The 23,805-nt window shown below is 42.4% G+C and overlaps 1 protein-coding gene across 3 annotated transcripts in view; it reads right to left on the bottom strand.

The window, feature by feature from the left end:
• Positions 1–23,805, bottom strand: part of LOC100676245 (ubiquitin-conjugating enzyme E2 E1) — a 90,544-nt gene that overhangs the window by 16,292 nt on the left and 50,447 nt on the right. Inside the window, exon 1 of one of the 3 annotated variants that reach the window (XM_064277360.1) lies at positions 8,248–8,324. The exons of the other annotated variants lie outside the window; for them this stretch is intronic. Coding sequence (XP_064133430.1) covers positions 8,248–8,309 — 62 coding nt within the window. The 5' untranslated portion in view covers positions 8,310–8,324. Of the gene's footprint in view, positions 1–8,247; positions 8,325–23,805 lie in introns of those variants that run through there. 3 annotated transcript variants of the gene reach the window in all.

Genomic DNA, 23,805 nt, shown 5'->3' with positions numbered 1-23,805 from the left:
TGGCATGTTCCCACCCGCGTCGGCTGTCCTAGCTGCGTCTCAGGGCCCGAAAGCTGCTCTGCCTGTGGCAACGGACAGAAGTGCAGGTAAGTTAACTCTCCAAGGTGGTTCTCAGAGCCCTGGTGGCCCCGTGCTTAAGAGCTCCGCTACTAATCAAAAGGTCAGCAGTTCAAATCCATCAGCCACTCCCTGGAAACCAGTTCTACTCTGTTATATAGGATCACTATGAGTCAGAGTCGACTGGATGGCAATGGGTTTGGTTTGTCTTTTTTTTATGGTGGTTTTACAACACAGTCCATAGATTCTTTGACACTCCCCCCTGCCCCACTCCCCCACTCCCCGCCCCAGCCAAGAAGTGGAGTCTAACTCCTGTCCCTCTGAATATGGGCTGGTAGTGATGACATCTAAATGATGTGGTGTGACTTCCCAAGCTAGGTCCTCTTTTTAAAAGGGGAGATTGTTTTCCTTGGCTTACGTGCGGGGTCACTTTCTCCACGTAGCTTGGAAACCCTAGACCACCATGTAAGCAGCAGCTACTCTTAACCTCTATTAGGCCTCCTTGCTGGAGACCATGTGGAGAGGCCATGTGAAGGCTGAGAAATGCCTGAGGAGCCCCAGCTGTTCCAGCCCCCAGCTATTCCAGTCTTCCCAGCCTAGGCACCAGATGTTTGAGTGAGGAAGCCTTCAGGTGACTCCAGCCCCAGCCTCCTCTATCTGCAAGGGTGCACCGAAGCGAGAACCATGCAGCTGGGCCCAGCCCTACCCAACCCCCAGAGCCATGAGGGCTTATAATGTAAGCGGTGGTTGGTTTACACCTCTTCATCTGGCGTTGTGTTATGGAGCAATAATTAACTGGAATAATCTCCAAGAACATCCTTCAGCCAATAACTGATGACTGGGTGGGTGAGATAGTTCTGAGGTGAGTGCTTTTTCCAATATCCCAGTGTCCCCCTGGGTAGCTTTCACTGTAAAGGCTGGCTTAATAAGGTGCCCTTTATTAACTGTCTTTCCTTCCCTACTCTACCTTTGTTCCTTGCAACTCTAACTAAGCTACCTGTATTCAAATCCTCATCTTAAGAGTCTGCTTGTGGAGGCACCAAAACTGGGAACCACCAAAGGGGAAAAAAAAAAAAAAAAACCCACAAAGGAAAAGATGAACAGATGTGACTACTTAAAAACCTAAAATTCTTAAGAGAAGGACACTAACAAAGCTTATAAAAGGGCGAAGATTCTGTGCAGTATGTAATTAAGGGTTATCTTGATACAAAAATACTTGAAACACACTAATAAGTGGATAAAGTACACAGGCATTTCTCAAAAGAAGACACCTATATGGCCAATAAACACATTCTCAATCTTACTTAGACTCAAAGAAATGCAAACTAAACATTAAGGGACCTTTTACCTATCAGACTGACAAGAACTGAAAGCACTGACAACCCTCTGTGCATGTGTGTGAGGATACAGGCATCTCCCTCCATGGTGGATGGAAGAGTAAACTAGCAGTCTTTCTAGATCGCAGGCAGGTAAATACATCCCCAGGCCTAAGTAAGGTAGACCCTTTAACCCAGAAATTCTGCCTCTCAGAACTTATCCTCAGGAAATAACTGGCTGTAGTATAAGGATCTTTATAATAACCTTCCGTATGATGAGAAGCTTTTGGAATGAGCTAAATTATCAATAGGAGGTAAGTTAAATAATATGCGGTACGTCCATCCATACAGTGGTAATACTATGTGGCTCTTAAATGAGATGAGGTACGCACACTGAAAGGGAAAGAAATCTGTAACGTTCTGTAAATTGAAAAAAAAGCAGGTTATGCAGAACAATTCCATTTTTCTGAGACACGCGATATGACCAAACCATTAACAGTGGTTACACCTGCAGAATGAGATGCAAGGGATTTACTTTCTCCTGTTAACAGATCTGAATGACTGGGATTTCAAAAAGTCATGATCATGTACTTCTTTGATAATAGTAATGTTATTTCCATTTTTGAAGAACAAAACAAAGGTAGAAGAGATGCAATCTAATAATTCACTACGGTTACCTTGGGGCAAACAAGGTTTCCGAGTGCTCTAAAGGCTGGGATTACTCAATCTGGGCAATCAATATTCTTACTCCCGCCATACAAATCTTTAATTTAAGCCCAGTTTTCATTGAATGATGTGAACGGAGTTGCTAAGGACTGGAGGGGAGGCCCTTTGACAGGTTTATTCCTGCCTGTTAGGGTCCAAATACTTTTTCAACAGCGGCCCACTGATTTACTGCATTTTTTGGTAAAGGATCTAGAACAATCATTCACAAGAATTGTTTATCACTGCTCCCATTACCAACCACAACCCTATGAAAACCATCAGCAACTACAAGGAGGTCCAGGTCTCCTGTGGCTCTGCGGTCACACTAAAGGACAGATTTTGGCCTTATAATTAAAGCTCCCGTTGACATTTAAACTGGAAATACCTACACTGACCGGATATTATCTCACTCTCTTGCCTTCCCCTCCCCTCCTCTCTTCAATTCAGGCAACTTTTTCCATCCTCTTCCTTTTACCACACTCCCAGTCATGGAGCTGAGGGACAACTAGGCCCAAGGAGACTGCAAAGCCTGCGACAGTGTAAACCAAAGGGGCTCAAGTTTACTGCAACTGCAGGACGCAGCTCCGCTTTCAGAACAGGGCAGGGAGGAGCCTGACGGTCCACAGGGCGTACTTCTGCCAAGAGAGGGCCCTCTTCCTTGAATGCTGATAAAAGATGTATTCGTCACGGTGTCACGATGAATACAAATTGATTTAAATAAGTATCCAAATTCAAGCCAAGTCTGAACTCAGTACTCCAGAATTTATTAGGTATTAGTTTATTCTGACTCAAATAATATACATTTAAAGTATCATTCCAACAGTCAACATCAATCGAAAGCAGAAGAATATCCTACACTTGCAGAGAAATATATACTTTTCAAAGTTCTTTCATAAATTTTTTGATCTTTACCCAAACCCTTCCTATTAGGAAAGGTAACATTATATTCATTTTAAAGATGGGAGAACAGATTTAGAAGAAGGAACGTGTTTGTACAAGTATTAAAGCTAGGAAGTCACGGTTCTGGCCAACTCAATCCAGGTTCTCCAACAGTGATACTCCTTTCGCTACCTCCACGGAGCTTACAATGAAGTCACCTGCTCTGGGACTCACCACGGAAGCTGCTGATTCAAATTTACGGTGTCCGCCTTTCCTACCTTATTATTTCATGTCTCTTTCACATCTGGATGGAAGCTGGGATAAAACAAGAACGAGAAAATCTTGTCATCTGCTAAGGGTTGACACGTGTTATTAAAATATCTTAAAACAAAAATTCACTTTCTCAGTAGAAATGAATTAACTGAAAATAAACACACTCTACACAGAGCGCTTACTCAGAGCGCTTAGTGTAGAGCGAAGAGGATTTCAATAACAACGTGACAACTCCGAAAATGCTAAGAATCCTCAGCTTAGTGGAAACCGAAGATGGTTTGGGGAAACAAGCATCAGTTCAGGTGAATTAACAGCCCAAATGTGATGCCCCTAATTGGCAAAGAGAGAACAAGAAAGAAGCACAATTCCTCCCCCCCCCCTTTTTTTTTTAAAGCAAAAAAGCAGGTGTAGGACAGGCCTCCGATTTCCCCAGCTCAGAAGTTAGGGTGGTCCCAGACACAGTCCAGGAATTCAGCTCCACTCCAGTCCATTCTACTTCACAGTGGCCCTGGGAGGTCCAGCCATCATCGGAATGACCTGCACTGAAATGAGAGGTCAGCCCCTGCCTGCGGATACAACATCACCCGTTGCTCAACGCTCTGTGAAGCTGAGGCCTCTGCAACCTCTTTGTTCCCTCCCTCTCCACTGCAGGATCTACAAGTCAGAGCCCCCAGGAAATCACCGGGTCAGAAGGTGAGGACTGCTATTATTGCGCTTGGGGAGTCAGAGGCTTCTCTCTTGGCCCCAGCAGGCCTGCCTGTTAAAATTTAAGGCTGAGAGACTGAGCGAGTAAGGCTGTGTCCTCTATGCCAAATCCAGGGCTGGGCCTGGAGGGGAGGTCTGACTTTCTCCAGTTCTCTCACTGAAGTGCACACTCTTGGTCTATGCACACACTTCTAGCTGAACAGTACAGAGAGAACAGCTTCAACAAAGCTAAGTGTTGCAAAAGTTGCTAAAGAGGCCCGGGGTGAGCATTCACATGTGACATGTCACAGCCACCCAAGTCTAGCAAGTGCTGGGGCCGTGAATAGATACACAGCACTTTTCACCACTGGCCACCACTCAGTCACCACTCCACCTTGTAAATTAACCCATGGCAGTGCCAGCCACCTCGTGTTGTATTGGTTGCTTCCTAAAACGACTCTTATCACCAGTTAATATTTAAAACCAAGGGACTGCAAAGCTTTATCCCCCAACAGAGAAGGGTCTGGACTAACAAGTCACCTAGTAATCTCTAACTTCATATGAAACACACTCTCAGAGAATTAATTGGTAAGGTATGTGCCTGTTCAGGACAGGCTCCATGGAAAACGACAAAGGTGAGAACATTCTGATTAAGAGAGAAGAAGATAGTCATTACAAGCCTGAGAGAGTTTAGCTTCGAGGTACAAAATGGGGCTAAGAATGCATGAGAGAGTTTAGCTTCGAGGTACAAAATGGGGCTAAGAATGCATAAGCATGAATGGAAAATAAGCAGATTAAAGAAAAGAAAGTACACCAAAAACCCATTGTTGTTGAGCAATTCTGACTCACAGCGACCCTACAGGACAGAGGAGAACTGCCCCATAGGGTTTCTGAGGAGTGGCTGGTGGATTCAAACTGCTGACCTCTTTGTTAGCAGCCGCACCTCTTAACCACTGCGCCGCCAGGGCTCCAATAGAAGGATATGAAAAATGAAGCATGTCAGAAATTTTTAACCTTTCTCTTTTTTTTTTCCTTCTTAAAAGGAAAGGATAATTGTAACTACAGGAAAAAAATATATTTCAGAACATAAAAATGGAAGATTTAATACATGCACCCATTTTTATTTCTCCAAAACGACGGTAAGGGATTTTTTTTTTTTTTTTAAAGGCATTAAATGTATAAGGATGGGAAGAATGGGAGAGGAGACAATAGTAACAAAAGTTTGGAAGCTAGAAGGCAAATGGGTAAGTGCTAAAGGACTTGGCATATCCAAGAAATGGGAATCCTCAGCTGGCAGGCCAAGCCGAGAATCGAGCCTGTGTATACCACATAATCCCCCCAAAGACTTAAGAATCTGTGGCACCTCTGGGAAATGAGGAGTGAGGCAAGGGAAGGTTCTGAAATAAGGACTGGTTAAAAATGTATTTAAGAAGCCGTGAAATTCCAAGTAAGATGGGCTGCGTGATCTGTTCCCCAACGTTACGCCCTACATGATCTACTCGAGTGTGGGCGGAAGCCGTGACTTGCTTCTAACCAGCAGAACACGGCAAGGGTGATGCTATGCTACTCCCTGGATCAGGCTATGTTTTATATATACTACTATATCATGTGGCACAGTGGTTAAGAGCTCGGCTGCTAATCAGTAGATTGGCAGTTCGAATCCACCAGCCGCTCCTTGGAAACCCTATGGGGCAGTGCTACTCTGTCCTATAGGGTTGCTATGAGTTGGAACCAACTCCATGCCAATAAGTTTTTTTGTTTTGTTTACTATGTTATGTAAGACTCAGTTTTGGCTGACTGGAGAGACTCCCGCTGGCCTTGAAGAAGCAAGGTGCTATGATATAAACTGCCTGTGGCAAGGGCTAAAGAGCCACAGGTGGCCTGCGGCAGGAGCTCTGGGCCTCAGGCCCTGCAACTGCAAGCAACTGAATTCTGCCAACGCCTACGTGCGCTTGGGAGAGGAACCTGTGCTTCAGATGAGAACACAGGCCACGACACCTTGAGGCCTGTAAGCCTTGTGAGGCCCGGACCAGACCACCCAGCTAAGCTATGCCAGACTGCCGAGCCAAGGTAACTGTGATATACCAAATATGTGTATTATTTTGAGCTGCTAAATCTATGGTAGTTTGTTACATGGCAACGGACATCCTGCAAGATTGATGGTTTCTTCACCGGAGTACATTCATATGGGTGAGGGCAGAGGTGCTGTGCTGGAAATGAGGGGATAAAAAATGAGCTTATTTATGCCAGACAGGAAGATCTCCAGTTTTCTTCCTTTACTCTGCTACCTATACCCTCCAGGTAATCTCCTCCAGGGAACATGAGAAACCCAGAGGGAAGACCTCAATATACTGACATAAAAGGCTAACCAAGTAACAGAAAACCAGAGAATGTCTTTAACATGGAAGCCAAGGACCAAACCAAACTGGAAGATGGCAAACCGAAGAAAAAAGAAATCATGCAGAGAAAACAAAATTTCAAAATAAACATCATTAATACCCAGAGAGACAGAAGACACTGCACTGATGAAACAGGAATAAGGATATAAAAAAACAACACGGGGGCGGGGGGGAGTGGAGAAAAAGGAGCTTTGGGAAATTAAAAATAAAAGTATTTCAAAAATTCAATGAAGAATAAAGCTGGAAAAACTTCCCAAGAAAATAGAACAAAGAAAGGTAGAAAATAGGAGAGAAAAGACTCAAAAATTGGCCAGAAGAAGGTCCAAGATTTGAGTAAGAATAATCCAGAAAGGGTAAACAGATACAAGGAGATCAAAAATAATGTAAGAAAACTTCACAGGACATGAGTTTCCAGATTGAAAAGGTGCAGTACAAAGATGAAAAGAGACCCACCTAAGGCATATCAAGTTCCCAGGGAGAAAACAGCGATAATGTACCAAGAATCCGTATTCAGCTTTGGCTTTGGATTTCAACAGTACTGGAACACTGTCTTCAAAATGATTGTGAACACAGATTCCATACCCAGCCAAACTATCAATCGAGTGTGAGGGAAGAACAGCAATCTTTCCAGATATCTGTGGTCTTAAAAATTTCTCTCCCTGGAGTATTTTTCAGGAAGTTACTAGGGGATGTACTCTACAAAACAAGGGAGTGAACAAAGAAAAAAAAGATAAAGGAAACAAGATTCTATGTAGAGCAGTAAATGGAATCCCCAGAAAGACAGGGAGAAGAGAGCCCAGAACGACAGCTGTGTACCACTGACAGAAAGCCTGTCCAGGCTAGACGGGTCAGAACGGTCCAAAAAAAGACTTCCTGGAAATGTACAATTCTTATTATACCCACTGCATCTCAATGTCTTTTGAAGCAGTTTAGACAACTGTGAAAGCATTTGGGGTTCGATTAGTGTGAAATGAACCGGCTGGAGAGGGGGAGAGGAGGTGGGCAGAGATGGCTCAGCAGCAGACTTCTCACTGCCCATGTGGGAGACCCAGGTTTGATTCCTGGCCAATTCACCTCAAGTGCAGCCGTCGCTAGTCTGTAAGTGGAGGCCTGCATGTTGCTATGGTGCTGAACAGGTTTCAGAGGCGCTTCCAGACTAAGACAGACTAGGAGGAAAGACCTGGCAATCTAATTCCAAAAACCAGCCAGTGAAAACCCTGTGGTCACAACAGTCCGATCAGCAACCAATCACGGGGATGGCACTGGATCGGGCAGCATTTTGTTCTGTTGTGCATGGGGTTGTCATGAGTTGCTGACTTGACAACAAACTAACAAAAACATATAGAAAACTATGGGGTAGGTAGAGAAGGAGAGAGAAGGGAGAGAAAAAGAGAGGAGAAAGGTAGAGAATAACTCTAGAGGAAAGAAGTTACATAGCAAAGGAAAGGTAAATCACAGTGTGCTACGTGAAGCAACGATAAGTAACGTTCACATAATATAAACGACTAGCGATCTAAACAAGGTAAGATGGCTGCCCCTGGGGAAGATGTAACTAAACCTTCACAGTCCACTGTTCTGAATCAAGAGCTATCGCCAAAAATTGAAATATCAAGTCCCATAAGTATGCTATTTAAAAACGGGGAAGTAAATAGGAAAATAGCTCAAAGAGTAGAGTCCAGGTGGTGGTTGTTAGGTGCCATCAAATCTGTTCCGACTCACTGCGATCCCTCTGTGTTAACAGAACAGAGCAGAACGCTGCTCCCGACTTACGACCTGTTCAGAGTCACTACGAACCACACTTACACTTGCAGTGTTACCACTCTCATGCCAACCCCTAAAGACAAATAAAGATCGGATTTATAAAGATACTGATAATAAAAGGCAATAGTAATGAAAACTTAAAAAAAAAAAAAAAGGGGGGGTATTCAACTTACATCAGGACCGACTCATGATGGATCCGTTGGAAGGGAACATTGTCATAGGTCAAGGAGTACATGTAGTTCCACTACACAGCAAAACGTGGTCAAGGCTGCAGGAACAGTTGTTTTGTTTTTTTTGGGTAACAAACCTTACAGAACTATTAGACTTTTCAAATTATATTGGTGTATAATTTTAATAGAAATAAAAACAAAAAGAAAATAATGTGGAAAGGAAAAACAAAGATATTACAACCACGTGATGCTCTTCTTCTCAATTCAAGTTCCTCTATCACCTCTAGCATATTGTATTTTAGTTATTTTTCCAAACGATCATCTGTCGGTTACCAGAACTCAGACATAAACTATTAACCCAACAGTATGGATTTACTTCATTTAGTTTAACATACACTGTACTACATAGCACAGTGCAAACTAAAGTGATAACAAAAACATTAAAAAGGAACAGATATGGTACAGAAATTTGTTCTAAGGAGAACCGGGAAGGCTTCATAGTGTAATGGCATCTAACCTATGCTTAGAAAGCTGAATAGGCTTTTTATGAGGGAGGTGGGAAGAGTGGGTGTGACCAAAATGGAGAACTTTTGGTTCAGAGATTTGTGTCCCCTGCAGAAATGTAGTTGGAGCCGAACTAGAGAGAATAAATGAAAACAGATCACAGAGGAACTTAAAAGCCTGTAATTTAGATTTTAATAGCTTTGTACTGTCTATAGTAGAAAAGTAACAAGAAACATTGTTTTATTCTGCATCTCACTTTCGAGAGTGAGAGTGGCATCTGGGATCTTAAACGCCAGCAAGAGGCCATCTAATATGTATCCATTGGTTTTGACCCACCTGGAGCAAAGGAGAATGAAGAACACCAAAGACACAAGGTAATTATGAGCCCATGAGACAGAAAGGGCCACATAAACCAGAGACCACATCAGCCTGAGACCAGAAGAACTAGATGGTGCCCAGCTACAACCGATGACTGCCCTGACAGGGAACACAACAGAGAAACCCAGAGGGAGCAGGAGGGCAGTGCATGCAGACCCCAAATTCTTATAAAAAGACCAGACTTAATGGTCTGACTGAGACTATAAGGACCCCAGAGCTCATGGTCCCCAGACCTTCTGTTTGCCCAAGCCAGGAACCATTCCCAAAGCCAACTCTTCAGACAGGGATTGAACTGGACTATGGGATAGAAAATGATACTGGTGAAGACTGAGCTCCTTGGACCATGTAGATACATGAGACTATGTGGGCAGCTCCTGTCTGGAGAAGAGATGAGAGGGCAGGAGGGGGCAGAAGCTGGCCAAATGGACAAGAAAACAGAGAGTGGAGGTAAGGAGTGTGCTGTCTCATTAGAGGGAGAGCAACTAGGAGTATAAAAAAAGGTGCATAAAGTTTTTATATGACAGACTGACTTGGTTTGTAAACTTTCACTTAAAGCACAAAAAAAAAAAACAAAAACACTTTTAAGAAGTGGAAAACTCAAAACATTTCTAAAAACATCAGTCTATTCAGAAAAGTTACACTCAACCTTCAGTGAGCCTTTCCGGAGTTTATATATGTAGAAAAGCAGACCCCTTACTTCAGCCCTTCCTCTCCTATAGCTGGCTCATCTCCACAGAGAGCCAGATGATCCTTTAAAACTTAAGTCAGGTCAACTGCTTCGCAAACTCTCATGTGGCCTTCCATTTTACTCAAGAACAGAATACCAATTCTGTACCTGACAGCACCCCGGATGACCTCTGTTCACATCTCTTCTACTCTCGCCTCTGGTTGCCCTCCTTCAGCAGGGCCGGCTTTGTGGCTGCTCCTCAGACACACCCAGCCCACTACAGCCTCAGCCTCAGGGCCTTTTCCCCTGCATACCCACTTACTTTGTGAAGTTCTATGCTCCAGGAGCATCGTATCAAAGAAACTTTTCCCGACCACTCTATAAAAAATAGCATCCGCCCCTCTCACTGGAGCCGCTACCCTGCTTTATTTTTCCCACAGCACTTACACTACCCGACCCATTAGTCATCTGTTCTGTCCCCTGTGGAATTCAAATGTAAGCTTCATGAGAACAGAGACAGTATTTTGCTCCATGTTGTATGTTTAATACCTAGACTAAAGCCTACACATAAGAGGTGTTCAATCAGTATCTGATGAATGGATAATGAAGAGACCAAAGTAAGAGGCCACAGAGATTTAATAACCAGGACCAGAACCAGCAGCAGGGAGAACAAAACGGTCCCTGGGGAAATAATAATTTCATAGTGACAATTCTAAAGAATTATTAATAAGCCACCGGTCCTCTGAATACATCAACAAATACAACGCATCCACTCAACCCTCAATGAGCAGGAAGGTGCCGACCCATCCCCTGGCCCACCTGATGAGATGCTATTAACCAGGCATCCCAAGCACCACCCACAAGCTACCACGCAGCACTTCGTTTCTAAATAAATAAAACGTGAGTTTATGCGTATTGCCTTATACGCTTAATATGTTATTTCAAAAAACTCTTTATTAATCCATCTACCCTGATTTTAGTTCAGAAATGGTTAACCGTTAGTTAAATGCTTAATTGATTTGTTTGTTGTTACATGCAAGAGTTTAAAAATGTAGTGTGCACGCTGTTGCAGATGTGGCCTAGGTTTATTTCAAGAGGTTGAAAACAAGCAGGTTTAATGCTCTTTTTAAAACATTATTTAAATAGGTTCACAGCTTACAGCAAATAAACGTGTACATGTACTGGAAGGAACAAATTAAAGCAAAATGAGGGATCAGAAGTACATTTAATCTGTTCACCTGGCAGCTTGGTGCAGCTCTCCAAAGCTCGCAAGTTTAAAAACTCACAAACAGGCTCATTCAGGTAAGCACAAGCATGAGGTACGTTTATCAAGGTAAACTTATGGGCTAGCCCCCACAACAGTGTGTTTCTGACCGCTGATTGCACCTCTACCGGAATTCTGATAACCAAAGGCACTGTTCTGTTAATGTGCACATACATGAAGAATGCACACCACACAAGGCCATGAGGAGGCACACCAGCTAGGACTTTAGTAAAAAGATAATACCAGAGTACTCAAGATTTGTTGAGCAAAACAACTAAGTTAGTGAGGTGCAGTCAACAACAGCGGAGGAGCAGCTGCCAGCACGAGCCCCAACCCACAGAAACCTGAGCAGGGGACACGACGTTCATCTTCGTTCAGCCAAGGTGAACGCGCCCAGAAGCCAAGGAGAAGACAGCAGCAACGGCAGGCCAAAGAGGAAAGAACCTGACTTTCTCCTTCAGCAATAATAAATGTTGAGACCCAAATCTACATTCAAGACACCTTTATACTTCTGCTCTGTGTGCAAAACCTACACACGGGACATGGTTCCTCAAAAGGAAATAAAAGTAAAATTTCAGTGGCTGAGGCAGTTGGAGAAGCCAGGCATAAGACAGTGCAAGTATAAAATAAATCCTAATGTGTTTTATAATAGTACCATAAAACCAATAAAAACCACCTTGTTGTTAGTGTCCACCTAGTCGATTCTGACTCATGGCAACCCCATGAGTACAGAGCAGAACTGCACCATAAGGTTTTCAAGGCTGTGAACTTCTGGTATCACCAGGCCTGTCTTCCAAGGTGCCCCTGAGTGGGTCTGAATCTCCAACTTTTCGGGCAATAGTCTAGCACTTAACTGTTTGCTAGATGGAAAAGAGATTTCCTTGCTGGATGTGCAGACTGAGGCCAAACTATCAAGGACTTTAAAAGCCAGGGAGAGGTACAACCACCGTGGAAAATGGTATGGCACTTCCTTAAGCAGTTAGAAATAGAGATACCTTATGATCCAATAATCCCACTGTTAGGTATACATCCTAGAGAAATAAGAGCCACGACGCAAATAGATATATGCACACCTGTGTTCATTGCAGTGCTATTCACAACGGCAAAAGGATGGAAACATTCTAAGTGCTCATCAACGGATGAATGAATAAACTATGGTACATACACACAATGGAACACTACGTAAATGATAAATCTGTAAAACATTTTACAACATAGATGAACCTGGAGGACATTGTGCTGAGTGAAGTAAGTCAATCACAAAAGGCCCAATATTGTATGTGACCCCTACTACAAAAAGTCAGGAGAAGGTTTACACATGGAAAGAAACAATCTTTGATGGTTACCAGGGATGGGAGGGGTATGGAGGGAAAATCACTAACTAGATAGTAGACACGTATTAACCTGGGTAAAGGGGAAGGCAATACACAGTAAGGGGAATGTCAGCACAACATGACCAAGACAAAGGAAGACACTGGGGGGAACTCAAGAGTAAAAGGAAGCAACAGTAAATGCTATTACATACAGGATCCTGCAAGAACAGTATAAACAATAATTTATGAGTGGACACAGACATAGACATGTAAGCTGAACAGGTGTGGGATGGCATATGAGAGTACACCCAGGAGCATATACAGGTTTGGCAGAGAATATTTTCTACATATGTATCTGTATGTGCTGCAAATATATCCATGTATACGGTAGAGCACACAGCCGGCCCGGTTACAAAAACTTACTTAGCCATAATGAAACACCTTGAGGGATTGGGTCACCGGGCTTGAGGGCTTAGGACCATGGCCTCGGGGGTCATTTCATTTAGGTCAATCACCATAACACAGTCCATAAAGACAATGTTCTACATCCTACTTTGGTAAGTAACATCTAGGGTTTTAAAAGCTTGTGAGCAGCCATGTAAGATACAACTACTGGTCTCTTCCCGCGTGGAGCGAAGAAAATCAGACTCAAGGAAACAATTAGTCCAAAGGACTAACAGATTCCACTAACCACAGCCTCTACTAGCCTGAGGCCAGACAAACTAGATGGGTGCCCCGCTATTATTACCGACTGCTCTGATCAGGATCATAACAGAAGGTCCTGGACAGGGTGGGAGAAAAATGTAGAACAAAATTCAAATTCATATAAAAAAGACCAGACTCACTGGTCTGATAGAGACTGGTGGAACCCCCGAGACTATGGCTTTTAGACACCCTTCAAACCTGGAACAGAACCCACTCCCAGAGATCACCTTCCAGCCAAATAACAGGCAGGCCTACCAAGTGAACAGTAACACCTGTGAGGAATGTGCTCCTTAGAACAATCAACCATATGAGACCAAAAGGCAGCATTTACCCAAAATAAAGTTCAGAAGGCAGGAAGGGTCAGGAAAGATGGACGAATGGAAATGAGGAACCCAGAGAGGAAGTGGGCAGAGTGCCATCACGCTGGAGGAACTGCACGCAACTAACGTCATGAAGCACAATGTGTATAAACTGTCGACTGGGAAATGAACTTGCCCCGTAAACTTTCACCCAAACCACAATAAAATGTTTTAAAAAAAAAAAAACCTCCAGGGAGAAAAGTTGGCATTCAACGAATTGGGTAAAGCAAAGCCACAAAAGGTTCTTTAAAAGGCTGTTTTGGAGACAATATCCCTGTTTTGTGTTAGAGGAAACCGAGGCTCAGAAACCTTAAGTAATTAACCTAAGGCCACTCAGCTAATTGTGGCAGAGGCTGGACCCAATCCTCTGCATTCCAAAGCCCACATTCTCTACAGAATGCCGACTGTCCCGCAGGGGAGAGTGAGGCTTCATTTGGGCTGATGTTTCTGGGTGAAGAACCTGCTAAGGACAGACAGATACGGGTGCATCAATACAGATGATTAAAGTAAAAAAGATGAGGGCAGCAATATGGATAGACATGAGTATGGGTTCAGGTGAAGAGAAAAGGGTGATGACATCAGGTACAGAGGAAAATGTCCACGTCTCATTCTTCCCTACACTAGTGAAAGAAAGCAAGACTTTAAAAAGAAGTGGAAGGATGGCTGCAGGCACGTCAGGATCTGGGAAGAGTCGGAGGAGAAGAGATGAAAAGCAGGTCAAGGATTAAACATGTTTCCTCTCCACCCACCAAGCTTCCACAGGCTGGGCACACGGGTGTGGCCTCGGGCAAAGGCAGGCTGAGCTAGACCTGGCACGAGGTGCTGCTTGGTCAGTGTTTAGTGAGGTAAGGGTGGCAGGAGGTTTAGGCTAGACATCAGTTTCACTTCCATTTAACAACTATGGCAGAATTTTTACAAGGTACACAAAAATGATAAAAGCTAGCTCTAGTCTCATCCAACTCCCAGCTTAGAGAGGGGCCAATGACAATGATTAAAACACAAGGTAAAATGTGAGGAGATGGGTACAAGGAAAGTTGGATAGATGTGAGGTCAAGCGAGAGTAGCTTAGAAACGGGCCCAACTTAAACTCTCCCACGGGGAGCGTGCTCCCTGCCGCCTCTCACACACGTGCACCCAGGCACGTTAGTTTCCAGCCACAGGCACTCCCTTTCTTTCACTAGTGAGGAGAATGGGGTTGGCTAAGCTTAGAGAAATTCCCATTAAGCAGGGAAGAAGGACGAGCATTTAGGGACGGGTCCCCCCAAAAGAACAGCCTCAGTGCTGTAGGTCAGTGGTTCTTACATGCAAGTCCCGCACAGAGTTTTCACCAAATGGCAAAGAATAAGGGACAAGGATAAAGCGTTTACATTTTTCATAAATTTTCATTTATTCAATATTTTAACCATTTTGTTATCAATTCTTCCCATTTTGTGATTAAAAAAGTCATCCTTCCTTTTATAAAATATTGATGACAGCGTATGGTGATTTTGTTTCAATGTCCTGGCAGCACAAAATAAACTTAGCAGCCCTGGACAGCCAATTATTGTAACTGCTGTCAGTAAGTTATAGACCTGCAAAAAGCACAACTGGCAAAAGTTATGTGACAGATGTATTTGCAGCAACAACAAAAGAAAAGAAAAAAAAAAAGGGAGCAGCTGCTGAGGCTGCTTACATACAACCAAACACCTCATGGGATGTGGTTTCTTGGTTTGGAGGTTTAGGGTCATGGTTTCACGGGACATCCCAGTTAATAGTGTTTAGTGCTTCTGCTCTACAACCTAGTTTATTGTATAGTGCCTGAGATCTTAAAAGCTTACAAGTGGCCATCCAAGACACGATTAACTGGTTTCTGTCCACCTGGATACTCAGTCTGTATGCTGAGCAAATAATCTGAGAAGCTGGACTATATGAAGAAGGATGGGGCATCAGGATTGGAGGAGGACTCATTAACAACCTGCGATATGCAGATGACACAACCTTGCTTGCTGAAAGAGAAGAGGTCTGAAGCACTTATGGATGAAAGTCAAAGACCACAGCCTGGAGTATGGATTACATCTCAACTAAAAAAAAAACTAAGAAAACAAAAATCCTCACAACTGGACCAATAAACAACATCGTGATAAACAAAGAAAAACTGAAGTTGTCAAGGATTTCATTTTTCTTGGATTCACTATCAACACCCATGGAAGCAGCAGTCCAGAAATCAAACAAAGAACTGCATTGGGCAAATCTGCTGCCAAAGTCCTTTTTAAAGTATTAAAAAGCAAAGATGTCACCTTGAAGACTAAGGTGCACCTGACCTAAGCCATGGTGTTTTCAATTGCCTCACATGCATGTGAAAGCTGGACCATGAAAAAGGAAGACTGCAGAAGAACTGACACCTTTGGATTAGGCTGTTGGCGAAGAATACACCATGGATTGCCAGGAGAACAAACATATCTATCTTGGAAGATGTACAGCCAGAATGCTCCTCAGAAGCAAAGATAATGGGACTACATCTCACAAAGTTTGGACATGTTGTCAGGAGGGATCAGTCCCTGGAGAAGGACATCATGCTTGGTAAAGTAGAGGGTCAGTGAAAAAGAGGAAGGCCCTTGACAAGATGGACTGACACAGTGGCTGCAACAATGGGCTCAAACATAACAAGGATTGTGAGGATGGCAAAGACTGGGCAGTGTTTTGTTCTGTTGTACACAGGGCTGCTGAGCGTCGGAATCAACTCGATGGCCTCCAACAACAATCTACCTGGAGCAACACAGGAAAAAGGAGAGTCAGGAATAAGAAGAAATGGAATATATGGCTATCTATCTCTATGAACAACTGCCTCCGTTGTCATAAGACCAGAAGAACTGGATGGTGCCCGATTACCTTTACTGGACATTTTGATCAAAGATCCCACAAAAGAATCCTGATCAAAAGGGGGAAAACGTAACACAGAATTTCAAATCCTCACGGAATCCAGTCTTTTTAAGGTCACCGAGGCCTGATGAACCTTTGAAACTACTGCCCTGAAATAATCTTTAAACCTTAAACCAAAAATATCCCCTGAAGTCTTCTTTAAACCAAATAATAGTTTAGCTTAACTAGTGATGAATGTCTGCCTTAAGCACTGCGCTCTTTTAAGATCTTCCTATACAGGATCAAATTGACAACAACACCTCGAAAGATTAGAGAGGGAACTTAGGAACAGTGAGTTTATGGTAATGAAGTAGGAACAACTCAGAAAAGAAGGGTGAGGACAGCTGCACGACTTGAAGAATGTAATCAATGTCACTGAATTGTACATGTAGAAATTGTTGAATTGATGTATGTTCTGCTGTGTATATTCTCAACGACAAAAAATAAACTAAAAAAAAAAAAATTGCAGCCCTATGCCAGGTCCAATGTGCTGAAATCCAGAATTTACTCCTGTAGGTAACAGCTTCTATACCCTGGGTAGTATCTGCCACAGCAGTTTCCACAGAGGCCTAAGAAGGGACTAGAACAGGAACTGAGCCTGGGGCTCTGATTCCAGCAGCTCAACTGGCCCTGCACTCAACTCTGTCCTCAGGCTCCCAGACTCTCATGAGAGCCTTGGCAAGTCCAACGCTGCCCTCACAGCCCACTGGAACCTCCGTCACTCAGATGCAGTCTGGAGAGGAACATGTACCGAAAATTTCCACAGCACAGAAGGCTCACAAAGAAGCAGAGCGTTAAGGGTTCTCAGTTTGTCCATAGAAAGCTTCCAAACCACAGGCCAGTCCATCTCACCACCGGGCTGACACCACACTGATAAGAGACAAATCCTTCACAAGTGGCAGGTGAAGTGGAACTCCGGTGCACCAAACAACTTCCTCACTAAATTTACTGTAATTTTGACTTGGCAGGTACACATCTCTGGTTTGACAAGCATCCAAAGAAGAGCAGGTTTTGGAAATAACATCCTCAAGTACTGAAAGTGTTATTTATAAGGACTTCTCACTTATCTTGGTATCCCTTGCTCCCTGCAAACTCCAATTCTCCCCACATAAAAATTTCTATCTTCATTCCTCCTTTTCCCCTTTCATTTCCGAAATGTATGTTGTCTTTTCCAAGACAAACCTGTGTTTTTTATCAAATTCCTTTCTCCTACTTTATTAATAGGTCTAAAACCTGGTTACAAAAAGTTCAAACTTTCCTATGTAGAAAGAAAAAAACTATGAATCAAAGCCTGACATACTCCTAAACATCTCTACCCTTCAAGCCACTGTTCCAGCAACCTTCTCCTGCCATTAGGGTCAGCTTTCTGCTTCTTCTACCTATACACCTCCCTCTACCTGCAATTCAATCCTACTTTGCTCCAACCAAACCCGCTGCCGTCGAGTCAATTCCGACTCATAGTCGGACCCTATAGAACAGTGTAGAGCCGCCCCGCAGGGTTGATTCGAACTGCCAACCTATTGGTTAGCAGCCTGAGCTCTTAACCACTGTGCGACCAGGGCTCCTTTGCTCCAACATTTTGCAGTAAACTAATCTCTTAAAGATCAACAACCTCCCAGTCTCAAAATTAAATGGTGTTTTCCATTTTCTTCATCATTCTTTTAGTCCAGGCCTGAGCAGCCTGCCTCCTTGAAACTTTCTTCCCTTGGCTATGAGGACTTTAATCTTCATTCTCTTCTTAACTCTGACTCCTCTTTTCTACAGGCCTTTCCATGCCCTCTGTAAGGGCACAGGGACAAAGGTGACAGGAGCTCCTATTGGAAAGGTATACAAAGAGGGAATGCAGTTTAGAAAAGGGGTTTGAATATACGTGAGGGCCAGAGCAGTTTTACTGGGCATGAAGGGGAGGACAAAAGGAGAAGTCAAAGTCAGAATCTGATATAAATTTAGTAGGAAATTTTAGCTTACTGTCTTAACAGTTGTTGGGCCTTGGCAACACACTAGGAAAAACGCCTTACTATACAGCAATGATTTTCAAACCATGCTCCAGATGGGGAGAGAAGACTTTAATGTCTTAAATGTCTGGTTTCCACTGCTTTCAAAAACTTAAAAAATACACTTAATAATACAACTAAGCACACAGAAAAGTTGAAATTAGAACAGCGCGCAAATTCTAACTTAGCCCTCAGCTTCCTCATCTGGAAAATACGGCTAATGACACCCAGCGTAACACCTGACTGAGCTGCTGAGGAACTGAAGGGAACACTACATTAAATTCCTTTGGGCACCAAAGCACTACTGACATGCAGATATTTCTGAAGCAACAACTGCTAACACCACCATAGAAATAATGACTACACAACTGTCAGTAACAGCTGTCACAAAACTCTAAAGCCACATATTGGCTTTCCAATAATCAACAGCTAATCTTTTCACTTTAAAGGTCAAAATTAACATAGTAAAATTCCATATAACTATGAAGGTACAACACTGAAATCACATAATACAAAAACTAACCTATATCAACTATTAATAAAACCCAAACCCAGTGCCGTTGAGTTGATTCCAACTCATAGCAACCCTACAGGACTGAGTAGAACTGCCCCATAAAGTTTCCAAGGAGCGCCTGGCGGATTCGAACTGCCGACCCTTTGGTTAGCAGCCGTAGCACTTAACCACTACACCACCAGGGTTTCCTCAATAATTAATACGTACTAATTTAATTTAATAAAACTTAAAATATATACATTAGTAAGAACGATGGAAATGCTTCCTACAGAAAACTGCATATTGACACCCCTTAGTTAACCAAAAAACAAAAAACCCAAACCCGTAGCCATCAAGATGCTTCCAACTCATAGCTACCCTATAGGACAGAGTAGAACTGCCCCACAGGGTTTCCATGCAGCGGCTGGTGGACTCGAACTGCTGACCTTTTGGTTAGCAGCCAAATGCTTAACCACTGCACAAAGAAGGAGGAAAAAGACAGACATGTTAGAGTTTTACCTATTTAAGCTCAAAGATTCCTTAAAGCATGCTTTAATTTCACCACTATAGAATGAACTCTATTTTTATGTTACATACTCGAAAACACTGCTCTGTGAATCTGTAAATTGAAACCTATCTCCCATTTTAGTTTCAAAGACGTAATTTTAACAAAATAATTACAACTCTAAAGTAGTAAAAATTACATCTGAAAATCCTAACACCTGTCAGGGAAAAATCTGTCTTTATAAATGTGCAGCCTATCCATGCATTCAATTCTCTCACGTTGTTGTTGTAAAGTGCTGCAGAAACAGTTCCAACTCATAGTGACCCTTTGTACAACACAACGCGACACTGCCCAGACTGTGCCTTCCTCATAATCGTTTTGTACGAGCCCACTGTTGCAGCCACTGTGTCAGTCCACCTTGTCAAGGGTCCTCCTCTTTTGGGCTGACCCTCTACTTTACCTTCTCTGGGGACTGGTCCCTCCTGATAACATGTCCAGAGTACATGAGACAAAGTTTTACCATCCTTGCATCTAAGGATACCATATATTCATTAACAAGAGAAATATAAAAATGTATAAAGTTATACCCCTCGGGAAGCAAATAACTTGAAGAAGACATGAGATGGGCGATATCACAACAGACCCAAATAAAATCAAAAGAACTGTAACAGAATATTACGAAAAATCTTACTCTGAGAAATTTGAAAACTGAGAGGAGATGGACAAATTTCTAGAAACATACTACCTACCTAAACTAATGAAGAAAAACTAAATAAACCTAATAACAAAAGAACAGATTGAAGAGGTTAAAAAAAAAAAAAACCTCCCAACAAGAAACCCTGGCCCTGATGGCTTCACTGGAGAAGTCTACCAAACTTTCAGAGAAAAGTTAACACTACTACTACTAAAGGTATTCCAGAGAGTAGAAAAGGATGGAAAACTTCCAAACTCATCCTATGAAGCTAGCATAACCCTGATACCAAAACCAAGTAGAGATACCAAATAAAAAAAGAGAGAGAGAGAGAGAGAGAAAATTACAGGCCAATATCCCTCATGAGCATACATACAAAAATCCTCAACAAAATTCTAGCCAATAGAATTCAACATCAAAAAAAAAAAAAAAAAAAATTCATCATGACCAAGTGGATTCATACCAGGTATGAAGGGATGGTTCAGCATTAGAAAAATAATCAACGTAATCTATCACACAAATAAAAGATATAAACCACAAGATCTCATCAACTGATATGGGAAAGGCATTTGACAAAGTCCAACACCCATTCACGATAAAAGCTCTCAGCAAAACAGGAACAGAAGGGAAATTCCTTGATTTCTTAAAGGGCATTTATAAAAAGCCAACAAGCCAACATCATCCTAAATGGGAGAGTCTGAAAGCACTCCCCTTGAGAACGGGAACCAGACAAGGATGCCCTTTATCATCACTCTTACTCAACATTGTGTTGGAAGTCCTAGCCAGAACAATACGGGAACAAAAAAGAAATAAAGCACATCCAAATTGGTAAGGAAGCTGTATTCCTATTTGCAGATGATATGATCTTATACACAAAAAAACCCGAAGAGTCCACAAGAAAACTACTGGAACTAACAGAAGACTTCAGCAAAGTATCAGGATGTAAGATAAACATACAAAAATCAGCTGGATTTATTTCTCTACACCAACAAAGAGAACTTTGAAAAGGAAATCACCAAATCAATACTATTTACAATGGCCCCCAAGATGATAAAATACTTAGAAATAAATCTAACCAGGGAAATAAAAGACCTATACAAAGAAAACTACAAGACACTACTGCAAGAAACCAAAAGAGACCTACGTAAGTAAAAAACATACTATGCTCACGGATTGGAACTCAACATTGTGAAAATGTCAACGGTACCCAAAGCTATCCACAGACAAAATGCAATCCTGATCCAAATTCCAATGACATTTTTTTTAACGAGATGGAGAAAACAAATTACCAACTTCACATGGAAAGGGAAGAGGCCCCAGATAAATAAAGCATTAGTGAAGAACAAAAAAGCGGGAGGCCTCACTCTACTTGAGATTTTAGAACCTGTTATACCGCCACGGTAGTCAAAACAGCCTGGTACTGGTACACCAACAGATACACAGACCAATGGAACAGAACTGAGAACCCAGATGTAAATTCATCCACCTATGAGTAGCTGATATTTGACAAACGCCCAAGGTCCATTAAAGGGGGAAAAGACAGTCTCTTTAACAAATGGTGCTGGTATAACTGGATATGCATCTGCAAAAAAAAAGAAACAAGACCCATGCCTCACACCATGTACAAAGACTAACTCAAAATGGATCAAAGGCCTAATTATAAAATCAAAAATGATAAAGATCATAGAAGAAAAAAGAGAGACAATACTAGGAGCGCTAATACATGGCATAAACAGAATACAAACCCTAACAATGCACAAACACCACTAGATAACTGGGAACTCCTAAAAATCAAACACTTATGCTCATCAAAAGACTTCATTAAGAGAGTAAAAAGACACCTACAGACTCAGAAAAAACTTTTGACTACGACATATCCAGTCAGAGTCTTATCTCTAAAATCTGCAAGACACTGCAACACCTCAACGACAAAAAGACAATCCAATTTAAAAATGGGCAAAGGATATGAATAAGCACTTCAACCAAAGAAGACATTCAGGTGGCTAACAGATACATGAGGAAATGCTCACAATCCTTAGCCATTAAAGAAATACAAATCAAAACTACCGTGAGATACCATCTCATCCCAACAAGGCTGGCACTAATCCAAAAAACACAATAAATGGTGGAGAGGTTGTGGAGAGACTGTAACAGTTATGCATTGCTGGAGGGAATGTAAAATGGTACAACTACTTTGGAAAACGATTTGGTGCTTCCTTAAAAAGCTAGAAGTAGTACCATACAATCCAGCAATCTGACTCCCTGGAATATATCCTAGAGAAATAATACACACGAATACATATATGCACATTCATGTTCATTGCAACACTGTTCACAACAGCAAAAAGATGGAAACAACTTAGGTGCCCATCAACAGACAAATGGATAAACAAATTATGGTACATACACACAGCGAAATACTATGCAACGATAAAGAAAAATGAGGAATCCTCCAAACATCTCACAACATGGATGAATCTGGAGGGCATTATGCTGAGTGAAATTAGTCAGTCACAAATGGACAAATATTTTATGAGACCACAATTATAAGTCAAGAAAAGGTTTAAACACAGAACAAAACATTCTTTGATGTTACAAGGATGGGGAGGAAGGGAGAGGGGAATTCACTAACTAGATAGTAGACAAGAATCATCTTGGGTGAAGAGAAAGAAAACACACAATACAGGGGATGTCAGCACAACTGGCCTAAACTAAAAGCTAAGAAGTTTCTTGAACACAACCAATCACTATGAGGGACAGAGTAGCTGGAGCTAGGTTTCAGAGGACACCTACGTCAATAAGAAAATGTTCTGCATCCCACTTTGGTGAGTGGTGTCTGGGGTCTTAAAAGCTTAAGAGAGGCCATCTAAGATGCATCAACTGGTCCCAACCCACCTGGAGCAACGGACAATGAAGCACACCAAAGACACAAGGAAAATATTAGCCCAAGGGACTAAAATGGCCACATAATCTAGAGACTCCATCAGCCTGAGACCAGAAGAACTAGATGGTGCCCGGCTACCACCAATGACTGCACCAGCAGGGAACACAGCAGGGAGTCCCTGATGGAGCAGAGGAAAAGTGTGGAGCAGAACTCAAATCCGCAAAAAAAGACCAGACTTAATAGTCTGACTGAGACTGATGAAACCCCCTATACCATGGCCCCTAGACGCTCTGTTAACCCAGAACTACAACCACTCCCAAAGCCCACTCTTCAGACGTAGATTAAACTGGACTATAACACGTAAAATAAAACCCATGAGGCGTACGCTTCTCAGTTCAAACAGATACAAGAGACCCAATGGGTGGCTCCTGTCCGGAAGCAGGATGAGAAGGCAGGAAGGGACAGGAGCTGGTTGTATGGACACGGGAAACCCAGGGTGGAAAAGGGGAGTGTGCAATTATATTGTGGGGACTGCAACTAGTGTCACACAACAACATGTGTATAAATTTTCATATGAAAAACTAACTTGAGTTGTAAAATTTCACCTAAAGAACAATTGAAAAAAAAAGATAACACTTCTCAGTTAATTCTCATCTAACTTTAGGACTTAAATTCAGTCTCACAAAAGCAGTATCATGATCCCAGGTGTTCAACAGCATTTCCTAACTTTTGTAGAAGCCACAAGGAGCTAATTTCCCCATAGCATACACAAAAGTTACTGTTTGTTTACAGTCTGTCTATTTATAAAATAGGCAGCAGTGGTAGTTAGATAGGTGGTGGGATTTCTTGCCTTCCATGCAGGAGACTCGGGTTTGAGTCCCAGCCAGTGTACCTCAAACACAGCCA

Source organism: Loxodonta africana, chromosome 27, assembly GCF_030014295.1.
Source record: "Loxodonta africana isolate mLoxAfr1 chromosome 27, mLoxAfr1.hap2, whole genome shotgun sequence".
In the NCBI taxonomy this organism is placed as follows: domain Eukaryota; kingdom Metazoa; phylum Chordata; class Mammalia; order Proboscidea; family Elephantidae; genus Loxodonta; species Loxodonta africana.
The sequence above is the reverse complement of the archived record's forward strand: the minus strand, read 5'-3'. Positions and strand labels throughout refer to the sequence as shown.